At 36.2% G+C, this 25,113-nt stretch overlaps 1 protein-coding gene across 2 annotated transcripts in view; it reads right to left on the reverse strand.

Annotated features, from left to right (window-relative positions):
- The window catches only part of GABRB3 (gamma-aminobutyric acid type A receptor subunit beta3), a gene marked incomplete at its 5' end in the record, with an annotated part of 211,624 nt that overhangs the window by 10,355 nt on the left and 176,156 nt on the right, over positions 1 to 25,113 (reverse strand). For both annotated transcript variants that reach the window (XM_081292260.1, XM_081292259.1), the window contains 2 exons: positions 1,892 to 2,136; positions 8,372 to 8,524. In XM_081292260.1, coding sequence (XP_081148386.1) covers positions 1,892 to 2,136; positions 8,372 to 8,524 — 398 coding nt within the window. The remainder of the gene's footprint in view (positions 1 to 1,891; positions 2,137 to 8,371; positions 8,525 to 25,113) is intronic.

Raw genomic sequence — 25,113 nt, forward strand, 5'->3', positions numbered from 1 at the left:
TCTCTTCATTTACATTGATTATTTCTTTTGCTGAGAAGAAGCTTTTTGGTTTGAGTCAATCCCATTTATTAATTCTTACTTTTATCTTGTTAATGAAGTCAGGGCCTAATCCGACATAATGAAGATTTAGGACTACTTTTTCCTCTATGAGGAGCATTTGATCAACAAATATATGAAAAAATGTTCAACATCTCTAGTAATTAGAGATATGTAAATCAAAACTACTCTGATTTCATCTCATACCAGTCAGAATGGCAGTTATCATAAATACAGACAACAACAAATGTTATTGAGGATGTGTGGGAAAAGGAAATTGCTGGTGGGTCTGCAAATTGGTGCAATCTGTCTGGAGAGCAGTATGGAAATATTATGTGTACCTGGGATAATGATGTCCTTAGAAAACCTGGAATGGAACCACCATTTGACCCAGCTATCCCACTCTTTGGTCCATCTATACCCAAAGGACTTAAAATCAGCATATTGTAGTATCGCAGCTACATCAATATTCATAGCAGCTCAATTCACAACAGCTAAACTGTGGAAGCAACCTAGATACCCTTCAATAGATGAATGTAAAAAGAAACTCTGGTATATATACACAATGGGATATTGTGTATATATACCAGCATTAAAAGAGAAAAAAATTATGGCATTTGCAGGGAAATGGATGGAGTTGGAGAATGTCATGCTAAGCAAAGTAGGTGAATCCCAAAAAACCCAAAGCCTGAATGTTCTCTCTGATAAGTGGATGCTGATTCTTAATGGGGGAGGCATGGGACAAATGGAGGAACTTTGGTGGGGCAAAGGGGAAGGTGGAGTGGGGATGGGGCATGTGAGCAGGAAAGATGGTGGAATGAGATGGACATCATCATCCCAGGTACACGTATAACTGCACAAATGGTGCAACACTACATCATGTACAACCAGAGAAATGAAAAGTTGTGTTGCTTTTGTGTACAATGAATCAAAATGCATTCTACTGTCATATATATCTAATTAAAATAAATAAATTAGTTAATGAAAAAGAAAAATTATCTAGAAACTACAATGTGCTTTCACTAAAATATTGTTTGCAATTATAATAAACCACTGCTTTCATTTAAAATAAATTGAAGTGATATTTAATGACAAAGTCACTTTGTGATTAGAAGGATGCAACTGCATGAGGAGCTGGGTGAAGGAGGCATACCTGGCTTGTGCTCTGGTGCTCTCTTGGAGAGAGAGCCCAGGGTTTCCCAAGGCAGTATGTCCTCCTCGTCCTCCTGGGCCACTGCTGTTGTGGTACAACCAGCCCTGACATTTTGTGGAATACACCCAGCTCCTCCCCAAAACCATCTGCACAGAGCCCTGCTCACTTATTGTGCTCTTTGTTTTTATATACCTTTATTTTATTTATTTATTTTTATGTAGTGCTGAGGATCGAACTTAGTGCCTTGCACATGCTTAGGTGAGTGCTCTATTGCTGAGCCACAACCCCAGCCTCCTCATTGTGCACTTTGGATTTTTCTCCAGGGAACTGTGGGCCAGAAGAAGGGTGGCAAGTGCCATGTCTGTCTACTATACTGCCTAGAGCCATAGCAGGCTAAAGTTCAAATCAGTAATTTTACAACTAGAATACTGAATCATCCTGGAGAGATGCTTCCATACATTAAGTTTGGGCCCCATGCTCCAAAGTTTCATTCATTCCAGGATCTACCCATTCTGTTCTTTTTATAGGAAATTGGGAAGATGCTAACTTCTCCAGCATCTGTACTAACATGGGTTTGATGTGAACTCGGTGACTTGCACAAAGAAACATTTCAGATTATGATCAACGAGCCCACACAGCTGGCATTCAAATGTCATGCAGGTAAATTCAGTAACTGTTGTGCTGCAGGGGTGGGGGGCCTACCCGGTTGCTTTCGCTCTTTGAACGGTCATTCTTCGCCTTGGCTGTCTTTTCTGCAAGCTTCTTCTGCCTTTGAGGGCCTCTTCCAAAGAAAATGTAGTTGACAAAGGCATACTCCAGAAGGGCCAGGAACACAAAGACAAAGCAGCCCATCAGGTACATGTCAATGGCTTTGACGTAGGGAATTTTGGGCAAAGTTTCCCGAAGGTGCGTGTTGATGGTTGTCATCGTCAGCACAGTTGTGATCCCTAGGAAACAAACAGAGCTATGAGTGGTTGTGGTTTTGCTGCCCCGGTCTTCCCTTTTTATGTTTTCTCAAATACCTTAAAGCACTTGGATAACATGACTGAGTGTTACTGGGCAACTGGAACCAACGGAGCTTGCAGTGTGTCATGTAGACAGCATTGTCACACTTCATAACAGCAGGGTTACATCTCTACTCTGGGGAAGTGAAACTATGTGGGGGCATTGCCTCCAACACACTTTACCAATAAAGAGAATGGATGTTTGAGAATGGAAGGATAGATATGTAGGGAAGCTAGAAAGAATGTGCTCCTTATGAATGTTCAAAGAAATGAAAATCATCCAGAATTCAACATAAAGCAATAAGTGTCTTGATAAGAAAGCCCCAGGAAGAAGAATGAATAGGATGAGGTCAATGGTTGGAGAGAAGATAGATAATGATGCTTGTCAGGAGAAATAAATCCCAACTTCAGTGTCAACTGGAAGCAAGAGAAATGAGAAAATGAACTATTATTATTATTATTACCATTATCATTATCATTATAATATATCATTTAGGATGAGGTCCACTTATCAGCTCAAAGATAAGGAAGCAGTAGGGCAAAGTTCCCAAGGACTGACCATCTCACAGTCATTTATTTCCTTCCTTAATCAAGAGTCTGTACTACACATAACCTGTTCAGGAAAGGTTTGCTTATATCAAGGGGTAATGGTATTGCTCATATTATGGAATCTTGTCATACTCTGTGACAATTGATCAAGTTCTTTAAAATTTGTTTTTGTAATTTTGCTGAGTTATTTATATAGTATTGTGTGAATGATCTCAGTTTCCCTAATGAAACTCAGTTTAGTCTTTAAACCTAAGAGCCATATTTTACAATTTTCCCTCACACGGTAATAGACTTTTTCAACCCCTCTAAGCTAAAAATTAACTATTGTACCCGATTGTGAGATGCAGTGCAAGCCTGATAGGTCAGCAATCCCAAGACAGAGGTTCTGAGTCACAGCCCAGGCCACTATACAAACAGCCATTTGTTAAGCATCTTAGTTTGAAGCCCTCTGGTTTCCTACTCCATCTTCAGAGGCATGAATTCTGAGCCTCTGTGTCCCATGGGAGGACCTCGAGACTACAGAGCTCAGTTTGCCTGTGAAAAGCTGAAGAGCAGGGAAGAGAGCCAAGTCCTTATCTCCAACAAATTCTCTCTCTCCACCAAGCTCTGCACTGCTACTAACAGCAGAGAAGAGAACTGAAGAATGGGGAAGCTATTTTTATGTGTAACTGCAAACCACGATTGCTTATGGAATGTATGGAAATGTAAGATGTTAGAATATTTTAAGAGTTTCCTTTAACATCACATTCATGTGCACCTGGGGACTTTTTAAAATTTGAACATGGCAATGGGATAATTACAGTTTACAAATAAATGAAAAAAAAAACACCATACAAATGCTACAAAATTAAGCGTTCTTAACATTATTCAAAATTTTTGTAATGTTGCTGCTGCTACTATTTTTTCCCCCTTCCAAATGGATTTGGAAAGCCTGAATGCTTTGCTTTAATTGGTACTCTGCCTCCCTAGCTGAGAAGTTTGAATGGGAATGGGTACACAGGCCTCAGTAGATATCACCAGGAAATGGGCTGAAAACCTAGATGAGGACAAATCAGCCCATCTCACAGGATCTCAGCCTGGTCAGTGAGATACTGAGGAGTGTGGGCTGTGATCTGGTCCTACGTCCATCAGCACAGGATCAAGGATTGATTACTTTAATAAGACTCTTTAGTGAATGGCTGCTATAGGTTGAGTATGGCTTGACTGTACCCGCCCCTAAAGTGTCATATGTTGAAAGCTTGGTCCCCAGAATGGCACTGTTAAGAAATTGTGGAATCTTTAAAGGGTGGGGCCTTGTGCAAGTTTGTTGGGTGGTTGGAGAACTGATTTCAGAAGGGGTTAAGTAGTCTCATGGGACACCTTGGTTCTTGAGAGAGTGGGTCATTCTAAAAGAGCAAAACTGACCCCTCCCTGCTCTCTAGCTTCCCATATGGCCATGTGACCTCTTCCTCTCAGGTGTACTACCACCTTGATGCCATCAAGGTAAAGTTGTGAGGTTGTTAAGGTAAACTTCATCAGGGCTGAGCAGAAGTTGCTGCCATGCTCTTAACATTTACTAAACAGTGAGTTAAATAAATATCTTTTCTTTACATATTACCCAGCCTCAGGTATTTGGGTATAGCAATGAAAAATGAACTAACACAGTGCTCCTGACTTTCCAGTTGGGGCTCATATGAACTCTCAGCCTACATTTGCAAAATTTTTCTTCTGTTTTACTTGCTATCTAAGATATTATGGAGAGTAAGGTACTATAGTGTTTCACAGCATAGATAGCAGAGTGACATGGCACAGACCCAAAGTCCAACTCCAACTCAATTATCAGTTGCTATTAAGAAGTCTAAAGACAATGTCTAAAAAGCACTGGTTATGTGCTAATAAATGGTAACTGGCATCAATACTAACAACATCTCAGAAAACAATTCTTCAGTGGCTTTAGGTTTCCTGGACTTAAACTACCCTCTAAGGAGACACATCTGACTAGAGCACTGGCTGGGTGGTAGTGGCTTTCATAGTCTTTGTACACTCACCAGGCTGGTATGATTCTCCACTGATTGTTAGCCTCAATTTATTTCTCATTTAGATTATGCTAATGAAATACTTTATTTCAAAAACTGCATGTATAAATATCACTATGAAATAAAAGTAGCTTTTATGAGCATCATATAATCAAAACATTTTATTTCTCTTTCTTTTGATCCAAATAATGTGGCCTAAATTATATTACTATACAATTCCACCCTTAAAAACACAGATACTGTTATTTACCAATCACTGGACTTCAGGGTTTTGAGGGAGACCCTCTAATGACAATGTTTCACAGTGTGGTGGTTGTTAACACTACCAGTTCAATATCTCTGGGGGTCAGATCCTGGGAAACAGAAGCATAAAGTCTTGCAGTGTATAGAGCAGCTGAGCGCGGCTGGAAACATTGGAACAAGCCTCCAGTCGGCCCCTAACCCCCACCTGTCAGTTCTAGGTTCTTCAGTGCCTGGAGTCCAAGGGAAAACATCCCATAAAGGTCCTTGCTAAGCACCCCTCTGTCTGTGGAGACGCTACACTGTCATGACCTCATTTGGAAATCAGATGTATTTACCATAGTGCAACCCTCTGGGATGAATGCAAACAGCACTCCAAGTATTTCAAAAAGCATGATGTGAAACAAGATGATCAGGGAGGAGATGGTAGAATGGATATTTCTCCAGCCCAAACTGATAACCATGGCCATATCCTCTTATAGCAAGATCTAATAATAATAATAATAATAATAATAATAATAATAATAATAATAATAATACTTGCTTAGCTTTATTTTTCCTTTAAAAAAATCCATGGTGTTTACAATGCAGTAGACCAAATAACTCTTCAATGTTGTGTCTATTGGCACATTAGGAATGAAATAGTCCCCCTTCATCCACAAGGATATATTCCGAGACAAACAGTGGATGCCTGCAGTCATAGATAGTGCTAACCTCTAAGATTTTCCTATATGTACACACCTATGGCAATGTTTTAATTTATAAATTAGACACACTAAGAGATTAGTGACAATATTTACTAATAAAAGAGAACAATTATAATAATATATTGTAATAAAAGTTATTTAAAACATGAACTGTTTATTTCTAGAATTTCTAGTTGAATATTTTCAGATCACAGTTGATGTGGCTAACTAAAACGGCAGAAAGGGGAAGCAAAGATAAGGGAGGACAAGAGCACCTACAGTAGTTAAGGGAGAGGCCCTAGAGTTAGAGTAACTGTACTTACATCTCTCTTCTGACTGTTAGTAATTTTGTGACTTTATACCATTCGTTTAGTTTCTCTGTACCTCATATTCCTGCTCTGCAAAATGGGAGCAGTGGATCTGCCTCTTCTGCAATGGATCTTCTGCAGAATAGGTGATTATACTAACAGCCTTAGCAGAGAATGCATTTGATAAGTTTCAGCCTTATCTTGGCTGCTGTTGTTTTGATGATGATGATGATGATGATATTCTATATTCCTGACCTTATGACATATTTTCCTTAGCCAGTTGGGTTATATACCTGCAGACAGATTTAAGACAGATCTTATGCTGGTGGGAGGGTCAGAGGGGATAAGTGTGCTGTCCCAAGCTAAGAGCAGGACTGGACCTACTGGACCTGCAGCCCTGTGATCATGGCTTTTTTTCTTGACCTCTGGGCCTCAAGTTAATGACTCATAAATACCTACTCACTCCTGCCCCTCAGCCTGCATCTCTGATCTCTAACCTGGAAGAAACTGATAGTACTCTAGTGGTGAAACCTTAGGAAATCCATCCAGAACATTTCTTCATCCTCACAAAGCCACAGAGACATAATTTAGGCCTGAAATAATAATGCTGTGTCAAGAAAATGTAGAATCTACTATCATATATCATAATGAGGTTGGATTGATTACAACCCATTTTTGGATAGATTACCTGTTTTATCTTGTTTCATATTGTGGAAGACAATATTTTACAAGTAAGAAGGTATAGAATTTGTAGTAGCTGGGAAACTTAAGAGATTGACACTTTCAGTACACCTCACCCCTGATGATGCCAGATAATTATGGCTCTTTGGTGCTCATATTTCTCTAATGTCTGCAGTTAACCACAAAGTCCCTGCAGATATTCACTCTGAAGCTAAAGTAGTTTCAGCTCCAGTTCTCCACTTGCACAGACCTCTTCTAGGTCTGGGGAGAGGACCCAGCGATCTAGCATTTACATGTTTTGTATTGCTTTTCTTAAAAGGAACAACCTAAAATTGTATAAGCACACGGTTCCATAAAATTTGGAAATTTTACAAATTCATTGGATGTCTGACTTTTGCAAATGAGAAAAATGAAAATGGTTTAACAAAGAGTAATCTAGAAATATTAAAATGAAAACCAAGTAAAACCTACATAAGACTGAGGTTACAGTGCATTCACTTTGGGCTGTGGAGAACTACTAGAGAATTTGTAAAGAGAATTTTGCTTGCCATAATCATTAGAAATACATAACAATTCATACAAGGTTCTTCTTAGTTTTTTGACATTTTATTCTTAAAGTACTTTTTCAAAAAACATTCACCTAATTACCTTTAGGAACAGCTCCCTGATTTTTTCCCTTAAACTATACTTGTGTGCTATTTCCTAGGGACAAAGTCTAATCTTCAAGAAAACTGTGCAAATCACATAGCTTAAGTCTAGGACATTCACACACACACACACACACACACACTCTCTCTCTCTCTCAGAAAAAAATGATAATCAATGTAAGGTCCTGGAGAATGTTGATAAACAGGAAAATGAATGCAAGATGAGAAAATCTGAACCCTGAATTTTTATGCTTTTCTGTTAACTCTTTATCAGCAAGATTGTTGATAATGCTTTTCCATCAATTTTTAAAAGTACTGTTGCTAATTTTACTTTCAGGAATTAAATCCAACCCTACCCAAAGGATGAATGGCCTGGAGACTGTTCATCAGCTCTGTACTTACCTAAAATGTATTCAAATACTTATTTTATTCATGAAGTTTCATAATAATTAGCTGAGTAGAGGATGCTTCTGAAACTATAAGCCTTCCATTAAAAATCAATATTAAAAATAATATTAGAACCTATAAGATATATTGTACACCAGCTAATAATCCAGTTGCCAAATAACCAAGGGTCAGAAAAGATCACTAAGATTCTTGGGAACCACTCAGAATCTAATTGCCTACTTTAATGTTCATTAAATTGTGTAATTCCAATTATATGCTATAGTATTTGACTATTTTTCTTACTTAAAAAAGAATACACAATTAATCAAGTCTGCTTTCTGGGCCATGGAATAATTTTGAGCAGGAGTTGTTAATCCTAGCTTTAAAATTAGTGTCAAAAATAGTTGTATTATGCAAATATTCTGCAAGCATATTTTCCCTTTCATGGGCATGAAAATTCACATTTGAGCCTTATAATTAAATTAACACATCAAGGGAATCGTGCATGAAATTAGTGTTTCAAGATAAAAAAAAAGTAACTATATGGACAAGACTGGTGTCAGGATGTCAAAAAGTCGTCACTGAACCATAGCCTTTAAACTCCCTTAATACCATAATGACATGGACACTTCGCAGTTTAGATACTGGTTAAAAGCAGCACTTACCGAGGGCAACTCGAGCTGCAGATGCGTCGTAGTTAATCCAGAAAGACACCCATGAGAGGATAGTGATCAGTATAGAGGGCATGTAAGTCTGAAGGATGAAGTATCCAATGTTTCTCTTCAGCCGAAAACTCAGTGAGAGTCGAGGATAGGCACCTGTAGTAAACCAACAAGGATATTATTCTGGTGAAGAGACTAAACAGACACAGTTTTGCTTTGACTTCCACAGGTCAACAGCATGCATCAGGAAAGCCCAAGGACTGAGGGTCAATCCACAACCCCGGGGTTTGCTTCTATCTGCCTGAATGTATTTATAGAAGTGAAAAGGGAGTGTACATCAGTCTATTTTTAAAGATAGACTGACTGACTAATGAGGATAGTCTTCTAAGGCTAAATGCTCAGCTGGGAACTGTCCCTGGGAAAACTTTGGGGGAAGTTTTAAACTTAGAATACAGAATAATGCCAAATACCTTGTTTATTTTTTCATGGATGACTGTCCCCTTCTCATCCATTGTTGACAAGGGAGATTCGACTTAAGACTTACTGAGCAAAACAACTTTTGTCAGTCATCCAGAGGACTCTGAGCATAGGTACTGGAGGCACTGACCCTAGACCAACTGTAGTAGTTCAAGGGCATCCTGAGAACTAGAGGGGCAGAGAAGTTCAGTTCCATGGAGATCAACAATATACACTGAGAAGCTCTTTCTGGCCACAGAAAAGGTACTAAGGAGATCCTTAGAGAAATACTTGTCTGTTTTCTTTTTCTTTTCTCTTTCCTTTGGGAGGTGCTGGGGATTAAAGCCAGCGTCTTGCACAGGATGGGCAAGCACTCTACCACTGAGCTACTTCCCCAGCCTCTGCCCATTTTCTAATATGCAGAATTTAGCAATAAACCTTATTGCTTCATTCTGAAAGCACATCTTAGAATTCTACCACTACCGCTATTAAAGAGTGAGAAGATAGCCCATTTGGGATGTCATGTTTAGTGTTATATTTGTCTTTTATTTCCTGGATTCTCACAAAACTGCTTGAAGTTCCATCCATGAAAACTCAGTGGCCTTGCCAATTGCCAACTTCCGTTACCCTCCTCCCTCTTTTGCTGATGGGTGGTCCACTTTGCCTGAGATTGCCTCTATTCTTAGCTTCAGGAGACCTTGCCTTTCTTATTCCTTCTTCTGTAAGACTGACAGAGTCCTATTCTCCTTCCCCCAAATACATGCATTTTCCAGAAGTTATTCCATGTCTCTGTCTGTGTTTGTCCCTGCATTCTTTTCATTTGCAGTCTGATTCACTCATAAAACTATTACCTTTATGTAGAAGATGAATGGTTTTATACCCTGGCTTCCTATTTTATTATCAACTACACTTTCAGCCAGGATTATATAAAAGAGAAAAAAATCACTTAATAAACTCAACACAAAGTTTAACAATTTGGGGAATTTCTTCCAGTCTTTTCTTGTGTGTGTGTGTGTGTGTGTGTGTGTGTGTGTGTGTTTCTTCTCTGATCAATGCATGTATCACATCATCATCATCATCATCACATAAATATTTTCATGGTTGTCACAAACTGTAAACACAATTTCAAAATTTCCATCAAATATATACACATGAAATCTATAGTTTATAAATACCAATTCCTCAATGCTATAGATTTAGGTGATTTCCATTTTTATAAAACTAAATATCTTTGAGCAGAGCTCTTTTGATCCATTTCGGCTTATTTCCTTAGGATGAATATGCCAAAAGATAACTTGCTAAGCCAGTGTTTAAGGCTTTCATATACATTATCAAATATCTTTGCAAAAGAATCATACCAATGTACCCTGACAGTATCAGCACTTTACAAAAGCACCTATCTTGCCTTGCAAACATGATAGTAATGTACATCTCTTCACTTTTGCTAATTCTCATGAGAAACAAATGTGCCCCTTTGATTGATTTCTTTAAATATTTTGTTTGTCCTCTGTATTTAATCTTATTTTCTCATAATTATTTATTTTTTTCTCATTTCTTTTTCCTCTTACTGTTTTTACCTTTCACGTAGTTTTTCATATACTAATCCTTACTTGTATCATCTGCAAGTATCTTCCTAGTTATTCATTTTAAAACTTAAAATAGTTTTAAGTGGAGGCCATATAGATGCTTAAATTTTTGCATGTGATTGCATTTATCCATTTCACTTCTTTTGATTTTTAGGCTTATAAAAATTCACAATCTATCTACAAACTTATTTTGAGAGTTGGCGATTATGAGTTTCACACAACATAAAAGTATGGCTTTTTGTTCCATACACAACCAATTTTTGAAATACCATTAATGGAATAAGGCTTCCCTCTCCATGGATTTAGTACAGCTCTGTTGTTTTACATTCCATTCTGTGTAAATATGGAACACTAGCATGATATGCTATTTGAGAACCCTCGCCACAGGGTTTGCTATCTCTAGGCTCCTGACACTGCTCCCTCCACACATTTCAGAAGCACAGCATTGAAACTCACTGCTATCCCAGACACAAAATAATTGTCTGTATTTCCTGACTCTACTGATTCAAACTCACTGTTCTTAAAATAATGTCTTCTCCCATCCATATTTCAAGGCCTTGGTCAAATGCTACATCTTCCATGATTCCTTTCTTCTTCATCCCTCCAAGTGTAAATGATCACTTTCTTGAATTATTTTCTTTCTTATTCAAAGTTTAATTTTGAGTGTATACCATAATAATATCTTCTTTAGTAAGCTGTACAGTTCCCAGGGTTAAATTTGTGAAATCATGTATTTTTTTTTCACATACGGCAACACGTACATAAATGCCTAAACAATGACAGGTTATGAATTAAATCACTTATATACAAAAAGAATTAAAAATAGGAATACTTAGTTTATTTATGTGACTTTTTAGCTGAGTTTAGTACACAAAATATTCAATATACTTATTGAATATTAGAGCTACACATACTTCCTGTCACATCCCATTGGCCTGAGTAAGTCTTATTGCCAATCCTTATATTATCAACGACAATGTTTAATGCTGTCCCAGGGAAAAGCAACAGAGGTTTTTGAATGACAATGAAACTGACTGCATTTTCCAACTTTCCATTTTCCAAGTCATGTGTCTTAATATTTTGAAAACACATATTCAGTGAAGCTGTTCCAACAGAAGCTGAACTTGACACCCATGCAATAAAGCACCACTGACACTCTGTTGGGAAACTTGCCCCTGGAACATGGGGGATAATGACAGACAGACCATATAATCAAACACTTGTAGGTTGTAAAGACCTTTAAGAAGAGAATATTCAAAAACACATGAATCTCTGGAAATTTACCAATACAGGCATGGCACAGAATTTAGTATTAAGAAAATGTAGCCTTTTCTTCTGTGTTGGTCAGCAACATATCCACTGGATAAAAGTAAAATGCCACTTCACATCAGCAAAGCTTTGAGGCATTCAGCATGTGCCCCCTAGAGCCTATTCTGAGGTGGGAAGAGTGAGTAGAGCAAGCAACAAGGAGGAATGAGAGAATAATCAAAGCTCTAGTCAACTAGCTCATATACCACCTTGGTAAAGGTGAAATATGTGCTACCCTGGGGATACACCTATATTCCTGGGCATGTGAATGAAATGGTTGAGAAAGGCTTTACCTCTGTCGCCTGAGATGCTCATGGTGGATTAGGATTTCTTCAGGCAAGGAAGAATGAGAACTACCAATGTTAAGGACACCAAAGTGGTGGTGGGGGACCTCAGAACATGAGTAAACACCAGAATTGTCAGACAAATAGACATATTCTTCTATACAAAGGCTTTCACTACTTGATATGCATCTTAAAGAGTACATAAAAGTCTTTTTTGTAGCTCTGTTAAAGAATATTCTAGTGCTGGCAAGATACCCTGATATAGTCTATACCCATGGAAAAGAAAAACTACCAGAAGATCATATTTAGTGGCTAATAATTTAAATTTGAGAAGTGGTGAGTCAGCTATGCACAGATATATCCTTTAAGACAGAAATTCCAAAATTACTACAGACTGTACCGAAGCCCTAATGCCTGTGTGGCAATGCAGATGTGGCCAGAACCCCAGTAGATGCTGAGCCAACAGGCAGAGCACAGCCCCTGAACACAAGAGCATCGTTCCAAGTCAGGGCTTCCTTGGCAAAACCATCTAGTGAAGATGCTGATCTCAACCTTTTTTCCTCAGATGCCTTAAAATTTATGCCAAAAACCAGGCTCTGGATCTCTAATCCAGCCTAAATTTATATCACTCTCTAGACATTAATATTTTTAAAGACTTATTAAAAATGTGCACAATGAGCATCATGCCAATTTTTCAGAGTGATCAGGGTCACTCCAGTGTATCTGTAAAGTAACAAGCTGACATTTTAACAACTGCTGCAGAGCTGACCTATGCACACACACTCTTTTCCCATCAAGGCAGCAGCTGTGGGGCTCTTCCCATTGCCTAAGAAGCTCTCAGTGCCACTTTGGGGTCCTTTATCATGCTGTCTTATTCATTAATAATCACTCTATGCATTATAATACAGCCTAAAATTGATAAATAGTGCTACTGGTTTTCTCACTGCCATTACTTGTCACTTTATTATACGTTGAAAAAAATCTGTGAGGGAAAAGAAATAAATGAGAGAGAGAGAGAGAGAGAGAGAGAGAGAGAGAGAGAGAGAGGGAGAGAGAGAGAGGAGAGAGATAGAAAGATTGATTCCTTGTGTATAAAATGCTGAGCCAACAGGCAGAGATACGGCCCCCTGAACACAAGTTGTTCTAAATCAGGGCTTCCTCTTATACCCTATGTTTCCTTGTGTGTAAAATCAGGGCAAAAATTCAATAAGTTACAATTGATCAAAATATAAAAACTATTATGTTGCAAAGGATACCATCAAGAAAGTAAAAAAAAAAAAAGCCCACCGAATAGAAAGAAAATATCTGCAAATCATATATCTGATAAAGAATCTGCATGTTGAATACATTACAAATGCTTACAAAAAATAAATTAAAAAATGGAAAAAGGACTTTGAATAGATACTTCTCCAAAGAAGATAGATAAATGGTTGAATAGCTACTTTTATATATCTCCAAAGAAGATATATAAAAGGCTAATAAGCACATGAAAGAAGCCCAATATTATTATTCATTAGGGAAATGGAAATTAAAACCACAATAAGATGCCCCATCATACCCATTAGGATAGCTACAATAAAACAGACAGATACTGTTGGTGAGGATGTGAAGAAATTATCTCTCTCTGTTGGGAGTATAAAGGGTGCCATCTTTTCAGATAACATCCTGACAGTTCCTTAAAGGGTTAGAGTGTCACATGACCTAGGAATTCCATGCCAAAGTACCAGTTCATTTCCTGAGAGAAATTCCAACCAGCTTAAAAAAAAAAAAAAAAAGGAAACAACACAAATGTTCACTAACTGATAAATGGATAGATCAAATGTGGTGTATTCATAAATGGACTATTATTTAGCCATAGAAAATAATGAAGGACTAGTATTTACCACGTCATGGATGAACTTTCAAAATATCATACTAAGTGAAAGAAGCCAGTCACAAAGGACTAAATGACATGATTCCATTTATAGAAAATGTGTAGAATAGGCTAGTCTAGAGAACTAAAGTAGATTAATGGTTGTCAAGGGTGGGGAAAGCAGGTTGAAGGACATGTCTGCTAAAAGGTACATGGTTTCCTTTCAAAGTGATAAAAATGTTCTAAAATGTACTGTGATCATGGTTGTGAAGCTGTAAACACACTAACCAGTGTTCAGTTATATATTTTTAAATGGGAAAATGATTTAGTATGTAAATTATATCTCAAAAAATCATTATAAAGAAAAATGCCTACTTCATATATAAATTGGCAATCATCAGGCTTAATTCATATAAAGTATAAAATATATTATCAAGTCAAAAAATGAAAACATGCTTAAAAATACACAGTTGTTCTTATTTTCCTTTTCCTCTCTCTTTGGTAACTTTTGCGCTCAGAATTCTGTAATCAGTGTGTTCTCATCATTAAACATATTCTAAAAATATGGACATCTTAAAGGCAACTCCAGAATATTAAGGTAGATAAGAATTATTTTTGTGAAGACATAGGGCAATGAATTTTCTTTAATATATGTCCTCTGTAGTGACACATATGTTAGGAACTCTTAAAGTGATCTCACAGCAACAAGGTGAGATAGGCAAGCTCCTTTTTTGCACTGGGAGGCAGCATGGTCTGGGTCTGCAATTTTGGATAAAGGAATTAGGGATAGTACCTGGGTAGGAGGTGTGGACAAAACAAAATAGGGAAAAATAGGAGAAAAGAATGGATTTGTCTCTAGAATTTGAGGTTAAAATAAATTATAAATAAGATGCAAATGGTTATTTTGTTTTTCCACCACTTAATATCTAATCCATGCCTATAACATCTTTCTTTAAAGGTCCAAAGGGCAACAATTTGATCACAAAACTTTAGTATCCATGAATGATCTATTAAAGAGAAATTTAAGTTCATCAATTATTGGTGGGATATATGAACTTTAAAAAATATATAATTTGGGGGGTTGGGATTGTGGCTCAGTGGTAGAGCCCTCGTCTAGCACAGGCGGGACCCGGGTTCGATTCTCAGCACCACATAAAAATAAAGGCATTGTGTTGTGTCCATCTACAAAAAAGATTCTCTCTCTCTCTCTCTCTCTCTCTCTCTCTCTCTCAAGAAAAAAATACATATTTTTCCATAATTACTAGTAAATAAGCGAAAACAGCATTTTGGAAACTGATTTTCAAAGATTAGAAAATTCATATCTTTTAACTGAAATGCTTCATCATCATTTATTTTGGACTCTTTTCTTTGCCTTTCTTCTAATCTTGGCCAAACTCTTTGAAACAAAGTCAGAATATATTATTATCCAAAGGTACAACAACAACAAAAAGAAGAGAAAGAGAAACAGCACATAATTAAATAAGCATATTAAAAAATCAGTTCTCTGTATATCTTGCAAAAAACTCAATCTTTCAGCTCAAAGAAAACTAAAAGTTAGGAGTAAACTTCAGTTTTGGCACAAACTATACATCATAAACTTTGCTGGTTTTCAGGTCGAACATTCAGAGTCAGTACAAAACCCACAGTTCTAATCTGCTGATCCATATGTTCTCAGTGATATTTAATGGTTTGATTGTTATCTAAGTATATTTGTTTATATTCATTGAAACAAATTTAATTAAGTACTTCTTTGAATCTAATCCCATTACCTGTCTTTTATTCCAGTGCTTTGCACACATTTTCACAGCTAGTTACCATTACACCCAAAGACTCAGATCTCCTGACAATGAGTTTTAAAATACTTTCCCTAAAAGCACACTATCTGAATAAATGCTTCCTCTATGTAATATTGTCATAAAACCATAAAATTAAATGAATCATATTTCCTGAAAGTGAATATAAAAAATGTTTCCTAAATATCCTTTTTTACATGTATTAATAAGCCAACTAAATAAGAATTAGATACTGAAATAACCATAAACTCTTCTGGAAAAATAAAGAGGGTGAAAATCAAAGCACACTATTTAGATGTTGTAGAATAGCTAATTCATACACAGCTAATCCTCCATACCTCTGGGGGTCTGGTTCCTGAACCCCCACAGAAGTAAAAATCCGTGTATGCTCAAGTCCCTTACACATCATGATATAGTGTTTACACAGAACCTATACACATCCTTCAGTATACTTTAAGTGATCTCAAGATTATTCTTGATGTCCAATGTTGTATTGCAAAGGGAATAATGACAAAACAAATACTTTACATGTCTAGTACAAGTGCTATTTTTTCTGAATATTCTTGATCCTTGGTTAAATTCACAAATATGGAATCCACAAATAAAGAGGTCTGAGTGTACTGGAAATGATTGGTAAATATGAATAAATTTAAAATTATCTCCTTGAAATCATGAGATAGAAAACAAATCAGTAAAAAATCTGTACCAAAATCTGGGAGAGAAAGAAAACAGAGAGGGGACACAGGTATCTAGAGCATTAGGTGAGGAAGATGAGAAGCTCAGCAGAATATCTAGTAGACTCCAGCAAACACTGGAGACAAGTCATGAAGAAGGGGAGCGACATCCCCATGTATTTGGATTAGTTACACTTGTACACAGAGCTTTGCTCAAAATGTAAAGATAAAGCAAAAGGGCTCAAGTATAAACAAAGACTGAATCAGAATTATCTTGAGTCCCAGAAAGGGGTGAAGCTTATGTTGGATGCCTCTCTCTGAAAGATGTCAGCAAGAAATTCCCAGGGTGAAGCATGAGGAGAAAATAAAATGCAAAATACAGAAAGGAGGATATACAGATGATACAGAGAATAGATTAAACATGTGTATAATTGGAATTATAGAAAAAGGAGAGAGAGAATGAAGCAAACACAATATTTGAAATAATGCTGACTAACGGTGACCCCAAATTGCTGAGAAACTGCCAGCCAAAGAGATTCAAGATCCATAAACCCCAAGAAAAATAGTTATAGAGAAAATTATGATTTAGACATTCTGATAATGCCAACGAAAACCAGACAAAAAGAAAAAAAACATGAAGGCAGCTAGAGGGGTAAGAAAAATAGATTATTTTCTAAGTAGCACCAATTAGACCTACAATTTTTCTCTCAATGGAAATAATCGAATTTAAGGACAATGAAACAGTATCTTCAAATGCAGAAACAAGTAAACAGAACACACCAACATAAATTTCTATCACCAATAAGCACATCCTATGTGAGAAAATCATCATATAGCAGGTCAAAATTGTACAGACACTTAAAAAAAACTAAGAAATTTGTTACCAGGAGATTTACATTAAAGAAAGTATTCTTGAAATGTCCTTTCTTAGGCAGAAGGAACACATTCAGAGAGTGACTTGGAGAAAAAGGCAGAATAAATAACAAAGAATTATATAATTATATCTAAGTGAACATTTACAGCATTTAACAATAATATTGTAATATTAAGTGGGGTCTGAAGAGTACATAAATTATAATAGAGAATGACAATAGCTAATGGAAATTAGAATGAGGAAATATGGAGTGAAAGTACACTCTGGTCCCTACATTGGGAAAAGTAAAAGTTTCATCTCAAAGAAATTATTAAAAGTAATAAGTACATTTGAAAGACGATTTAATACAAAATCACTGTTTTCTTGCAAATATGCAAGACTGAGAAATTATGTTTAAAATATTTTACCATTTATAGCATCGGAAAGTGTCAAATATCTGGGACAAATTCACAAGAATGTATAAGATTTCTAAGCAGACAACTGTAAGATGGCACTGAGAAAATTAAAGACCTAAATAAATGGAGAGAGAAAATATGAACAAATTGGAAGAATTATAATGATGTCACTTTTCACTAAATTAACTAATGCAGTCCTAATAAAATGCCAAGCCATTTTTACAAGAAAATTAGTTATCTGATTATGACATTTTTAGGGAAATGAAAAAGGCTGAGAATAAACAAGCCACTAATAAACAGAATAGATAAAAAGAGAAGGATCTGCTCTATTTAAAGATGATAGATAACCCAGTGAGTACCATGATGTACAAAGATCAACAAACAAACCAGCAGCTCAGAACAGAAAGTCCAAACACATATGTACACATAAAATTATGACAAAGGTGTTGCCTGCAGAGCAGTGGTATTTGGGAAATAAAATGAAAATTGACCCATACTGCACAGTTTTCACAATAAACAAACAAACAAATAAATAAATAAAGTTCAGAGGGACTATAGTTCCAAATGTAAAGCGCATATTTTGGTAACATATATAACCTGTAATAAAGTTGCATATGTAATGTATGAATAATTCCAATAAATTAATAAGAAAAAAGACAGTTCACAAAGAGGCTTTCATAGGCAATTCACAAAGAAGTATCTCCAAACAGGCTATCAGCAAAGGTACTCAATCTTACTAGTAATCAGAGAAGTGGAAGTTAAAACCACAAGATAACACCTAACCCCTATCAGACGATGCCCATGTCAAGCATTGGCAAAGAGAGGCAAAGAGAACTCTCATAAATTACTGCTCTGAGTGTAACTTGGTACAGTCACTTTGGAAAATGGTTTGGCATATCTGATTAAATTTGAAGACTCACAATTTCACTTTTAGGTATGTACTTAACATTTACATATGTATATGTTTTCAAAAAGACAAGTATAAGAACCTTCATCTTAGCATTATTCATTCACGTTCAAAAGAAGCAGAATAGATAAACTTTGACTTATTTAAACAGTAGTAGAGCCAGGAAAATAAATAAACTATAGAGACACAGATGGGTTCCAAAAACTAAGGCTGAATTAAAGAAGGCAATCACAAGATAATCCAAACTGTTATCCCATTAAATAAGACTCAAAACCAGGAAAGCTTAGCTAAAGGATAATAAGATTGTGGCTGCTTTTGGAAAGGAGTGAGAGGAGGAAGTTTGGAGGAATTGTAGTGGAGACTCCTTGAGTATCAAGATGTTCTACTTCTTGCTCTGATGGTAGTTACATTATGATTAACTTCCTGATCATTCACTAGCTGAATATTTGTATTTTTAACATTTATGCATATGTGCACATATAGAAAAGTTATAAAGATGATCATTAAAGTTATAAATACCTCCTTATAAAAGGCTCTATATAAAATATTAAAACATGAGAATAATTCTAATCTATCGTAGGATTGAGTGTCTTGCTTAATTAGAGTCTGTTAGAAGGTCCATCAACTAAGGTTTGAGATTTGATAATCTACTTAAGATTCTCACTTTTTAAAATAAATCGGAAATTGTTTGCTTTAAAGGCATTTAAGTAAATTTTTTGGCACATTCCAAATACTTTAGTAACATGTTCATTTATATATAACTGAACAGCAATCACACAAAAAAATGAAAACATTTTCCTTGAAATTACTATTTGAAAATTTGGTTTAAATTCCATTCATGATAAAAAAGAATATAATATTTGCTTTATTAAATATTTTTCTGAGAGAAATGTTCAAATCATAACTTCTAACCAATTATATTTAAAGGTTAAAATCAGTAAACAAAATTCTTACAGTATTCCCAAAGTTCATTTAGAAAACCAATACCTTTTCAGGTTTTAATCAAAAGAATTTCGAAGATCTAAGTTCAACATCTCTAGTAATTAGAGAAATGCAAATCAAAACTACTGTAAGATTTCATCTCACACCAGTCAGAATGGCACTTATCAAGAATACAGACAACAATAAATGTTGACAAGGATGTGTGTGTGGGGGGGGGGGAAAGGCACACTCATACATGGCTGGTGGGACTACAAACTGGTGCAACAAATCTGGAGAGAAGTATGGAGATTCCTTAGAAAACTTGGAATAGAACCACCATTTGACCCAGCTATCCACTCTTTGGTCTATACCCAAAGGACTTAAAATCAGCATACTGTAGTATCGCAGCCACATCAATGTTCATAGCAGCTCAATTCACAATAGCTAAACCGTGGAAGCAACCTAGATGCCCTTCAATAGATGAATGGATAAAGAAACTCTGGTATATACACACAATGGACTATTACTCAGCATTAAAAGAGAATAAAATCATGGCATTTGCAGGTAAATGAATGGAGTTGGAGAATACCGAGCTAAGGGAAGTAAGCCAATCCCCAAACACCAAAGGCCAAATGTTCTCTCTGATAAGTGGAGGCTGATCCATAATGTGGGGGGGGGGACATGGGAAAAATGGAGGAACTTTGATAGGGCAAAGGAGAGGGTGGGGTGGGAATGGGGCATGTGGCAGGAAAGATGGTGGAATGCAATGGACATCATTACCCTAGGTACACGTATGAATGCACATATGGTATGATGCTACAATATGTACAACTAGAGAAATAAAAAGTTGTGCTGCGCTTGTGTACAGTGAGTCAAAGTGCATTCTGTTGTCATATATACCTAATTAAAATAAATTAGCTAATCATTTTAAGAAAGTAAATTTTCACTTACTTTAAAAGTCTGCTTTCACTATTTCCTGAAAACTCACCCATAAATCCCTAGGAACTTACAGAAGTGGATCACTTACATTGATATCTACTGAATATAGTTGTTGCGGTTTAGATATAAGGTTTCCCCCTAAACTCCTGCTATACTATGCAGGAATGTGAAGATATTAGATTATGACTACCGTAACCTATCAGTAGATTAATCCATTTGATGGAGTAAGAATTTACTGAGCAGTAACTACAGACAAGTGGAGTGTGGCTGGAGGAAGTAGATCACTGAGCGTGTGCCCTTGGGGATTATATTTTGTCCTTGGCTCTTTCTGTTCTCTCTGCTTTCCAATTGAGCAGTTTTTCTCTGTCTTTCGTCCTCTATAATGTTCTGTCTCATCTCAGGCCCAGTACAATGGAGCCAACTGACCGTGGACTGAACTTCTAAAACCATGAGCCAAAATAAACTTGTCTTTCTCTAAGTTTTTCTTGTCAGGAATTTGTTCACAGTGATGAAAAGGTGACTAATACAATGATGAATTTGTTCTTTATTTTAATGATTAAACCAAAAATAAAATACCATGTAGTCTCAAGTCTAGGTAACGGAAAGCTATAGAAAAGAAAGAATCTATTATTTCCTTGTTTCTATTTTTTCCGATGGATCCCTTTGGATCTATCCTCGTTTTCTCTTGAAAACTCTAACCCATGTACAGGTTTGGATTATAGGTTTGGTAGTACCAAAGGATTATCTAACTACTCACTGCATAAGCACTTCCCTTAAAAAATATCATTTTGTGTCAAAAATGAATAGTGGTAAGAATCCAGGATTTTCCAAGAAATCCAGTAGACTTGAATAGTGAATGTGTATAATTGTCCTAATTAAAATAATCCATTACCTTTTTTTTCTCATTCATGTTTGACTTTCAAGGAGAACCTGCATTTGGCTATTTTGTGGGACTTTTGAGCACATTCTTATGAACAAATATATACACTCAAACTATATTTATTGAATATCTGTATGAGAGGACAGGTAAGTGTGAGAGGACAGGTAACAAAGAAATGATACCCAACAAGTTTCAAAGCTTCACAAAACAAAAAGATAACTGGCAGAAAAGCTCTTTTATATTTTACATTTATTTATTTATCAGTTCTAAGGATGGAACCCAGAGCCTCACATGGACTAGGCAAGTACTCTTACCACTGCACTACATCCCCAGTTCCTCATTTTCTCATACTTCAAAAAATTTAAGATAATGTATTTACAAACATTAATGTCAGTCATTGATGAATAAGTAAAGGGGTTTGCATTTGAACTATTCACTGGTGAATGTACTGAAGTTGGATAGGTAAAGAGAGAAAGAAAATATATCAAATGAGTCTGTGATAGGAACAAAAATTGGGGGGCAAAAAGTAGGAGAAATGACTGGAGGAGAGAAGAAGAATTAAATGCAGCAACTACAATAAAGGTTTTAAGGGCTAAACTGAAGAGGAGACAATGCAGTTAAACAGGGACCCATGCTCAGGCAAAAGGCAGCTGTCAAAAATTTGCCACTGGGTAATGATTTAAAGACACGTGGTGGTGTGGCTATGCATAGCTGCAGAATGGAGGATGGATCAGAGGCAGAAGGTTCATTTCTTTTTTTTTTTATGGTGGATAGTTTCCTATATCACTGATTAGTCTCATAAACATTATCTTTAGTGGCTACTAAAATTCACCGTGTGCTTGAAACCGTATTTACTAAAACAATTTTTTACTTGGGGACATACCATTTAGGTGGCCTGCTATCTATCTTCTCAAGCAAACTACTTGGATTTCCTCTTAAGAGAATTTGAATAGGCCCAGAAAAAATAATTATACGTTATGGACTTCATGGTCACTCGGTAAAGGAGACAGACCTTACCTCAACATTGTAAAAGCTATCTCAGCACCACATACAAACAAAGAAGTTGTGTCTGCCAGAAACTTAAAAAAAAAAAAAATCTATCTATGCCAAGCCTCAGGCTAGCATCATTCTAAACGGAGAAAAATTGAAGGCATTCCCTCTAAAATCTGGAACAAGACAGGGATGCCCTCTCTCACCACTTCTATTCAACATAGTTCTCGAAACACTGGCCAGAACAATTAGACAGACGAAATAAATTAAAGGCATAAAGATAGGAAAAGAAGAACTTAAATTAGCACTATTTGCGGATGACATGATCCTATACCTAGCAGACCCAAAATGTTCTACCAAAAAACTTCTAGAGCTAGTAAATGAATTCAGCAAAATGACAGGATATAAAATCAACATGCATAAATCAAAGGCATTCCTGTATATCAGTGACAAATCCTCTGAAATGGAAATGAGGACAACCACCCCATTCACAATATCCTAAAATAAATAAATAAATAAAATACTTGGGAATCAACCTAACAAAAGAGGTGAAAGACCTATACAACGAAAACTACAGAACCCTAAAGAGAGAAATAAAAGAAGACCTTAGAAGATGGAAAGTTATACCTTGTTCATGGATAGGCAGAACTAATATCATTAAAATGGCCATATTACCAAAAGTACTCTATAGGTTTAATGCAATGCCAATCAAAATCAGAACGGCATTCCTTGAAGAAATAGAAAAAGCAATCATGAAATTAATTTGGAAAAATAAAAGACCCAGCAAAAGCAATTCTAAGCAGGAAGAGTGAAACAGGCAGTATAGCAATACCAGATTTTAAACTATACTACAGAGCAATAGTAACAAAAACAGCATGGTACTGGTACCAAAACAGGCAGGTAGACCAATGTTACAGAATAGAGGACACAGAGACCAATCCACAAAATTACAACTACCTTATATTAGACAAAGGGGCTAAAAGCATGCAATGGAGAAAGGATAGCATCTTCAACAAATGGTGCTGGGAGAACTGGAAATCCATATGCAACAAAATGAAATTGAATCCCTTTCTGTAAACCATGTACAAAAGTTAACTCAAAGTGGATCAAGGAGCTAGGAATCAAACCAGAAACTGTGAGTCTAATAGAAGAAAAAGTTGGCCCTAATTTCCATCTCGTGGGGTCGGGCTCCAAATTCCTTAATAGGACATCTATAGCACAAGAGTTAGAATCAAGAATCAACAAATGGGACATATTCAAACTAAAAAGTTTTTTCTCAGCAAGAGAAACAATAAGAGAGGTAAATAGGAAGCCTACATCCTGCTAACAAATTTTTACCCCTCACACTTCAGATAGAGCCCTAATCTCCAGAGTATACAAAGAAGGTTCATTTCTTGTTATAGATGACTCTTGGTGTTGGATTAAGAAATTATAGGACCTGGGTTAACATTTGGGAGCCTCCAAATCCAATGTTAGATTTTAGAAACCTGCATAATAGCACAGCTCACCCAGATTGTGTGACTCATTAACACAAAGGAGGGAGGGATATTAGTACTCTAGTGTTTGCCATCTCACTATTATATTTTTCACACTTTTTCTAAAATATTTACATATTGACATTTACTTTGTAAAAATTCTTCTAATGTGAATATGTAAAAATGTGCAAAATTACCATTTAAAGCTTAGAAAGACTAGTTTTTGGAATCTTTGTTAAAAAATGTATCAGGGGTCGCTATGCGTCAGGAACCTTGAAAAATAATTTCTAGCTTTATTATGTACATTTGATCAAATCCTCATCACTTCTATTTTCCCTTCCTTCTTCTTGTTCTTTTTTTTTTCTGCCTTCCACATGCTAGGCTAGTACTCTTACACACTAGCTACACTCTCAGCCTCTCATTTTCTTATATTTTTCTTATGCTTTAAGCTGATGTATTTTTCAACTATCAGCCTCTCAAGGACATTAGTAAACAAATATTTAAAACAAGGGGCTATAAAATTACAATACCATGCCATCATTTTAGTCAGAAGTTAGAAGTAAGGCAGTCTTTTTCTTTGTTTTGTTTTGTTTGGAATTCTAAATGAGTGCCAACACTTTTTACAATACACATTTAATGAATCATATTTAAGGACCAAAATAATTTCCTTTTATATTAATTAACTCAACTAATTCTTTCACTTCTTTAAAACACAATTATAGAACTCAGCTCTGTCTTCCTGAGCAAAGGTATGTTTTCTACCAGGGTAGCTTTATATGACTTTTTCTTTAATGTATAATATTTGAGTAAGTTAAGTATTTGTGTTTATAATGTCATTTATTTATATATTATCTCTTTTGAAGAAATTGTTTGATTGAATACTTACTTAGTATTAATATTTATAATTCTTCTCTTGATTCAGTGACTATTCATTTAATTTATCTGTTTATTGAATGGACTATGTACTCGGATAAATATTAAGGATATAAATACGAATTCCAAACAATTTTTGATATTTTATTTTCTGCAGAGATGGAGATACAGCTTAATTGTGGAAAAGCTGAGTTGACAGAAGTTTGAAACAACAGAACAGTTGAGCCCACCTACTTACAGCATATAGGAGTTGAAGCTTCCCATACACATCCTACTGCCCTTCCTCAACCTCAGATGCATTTATCCCCTTCAACAACTCCTGGGTGTGCCATTGGTCACCGAACATGGTAACTTCCCACCACATAATCTTAGGCACTATCTCCTAACCCTTCAGGCTCCCTCCCCAATTATGGAGCCTTGGTGATGGGGGTGGGGGCTGGTCTGCTCAGTGGAAGCAGATGGTGCAAGGGGCACCTTGGCATTGACTCAGGTGGGGGCTGCTTTCTTCTAGGAGATTGCCCTAATAAAGTCCCCACCG

Source organism: Spermophilus citellus (genome assembly GCF_964194105.1).
Source record: "Spermophilus citellus genome assembly, chromosome: 4".
Classification (NCBI taxonomy): Eukaryota; Metazoa; Chordata; class Mammalia; order Rodentia; family Sciuridae; genus Spermophilus; species Spermophilus citellus.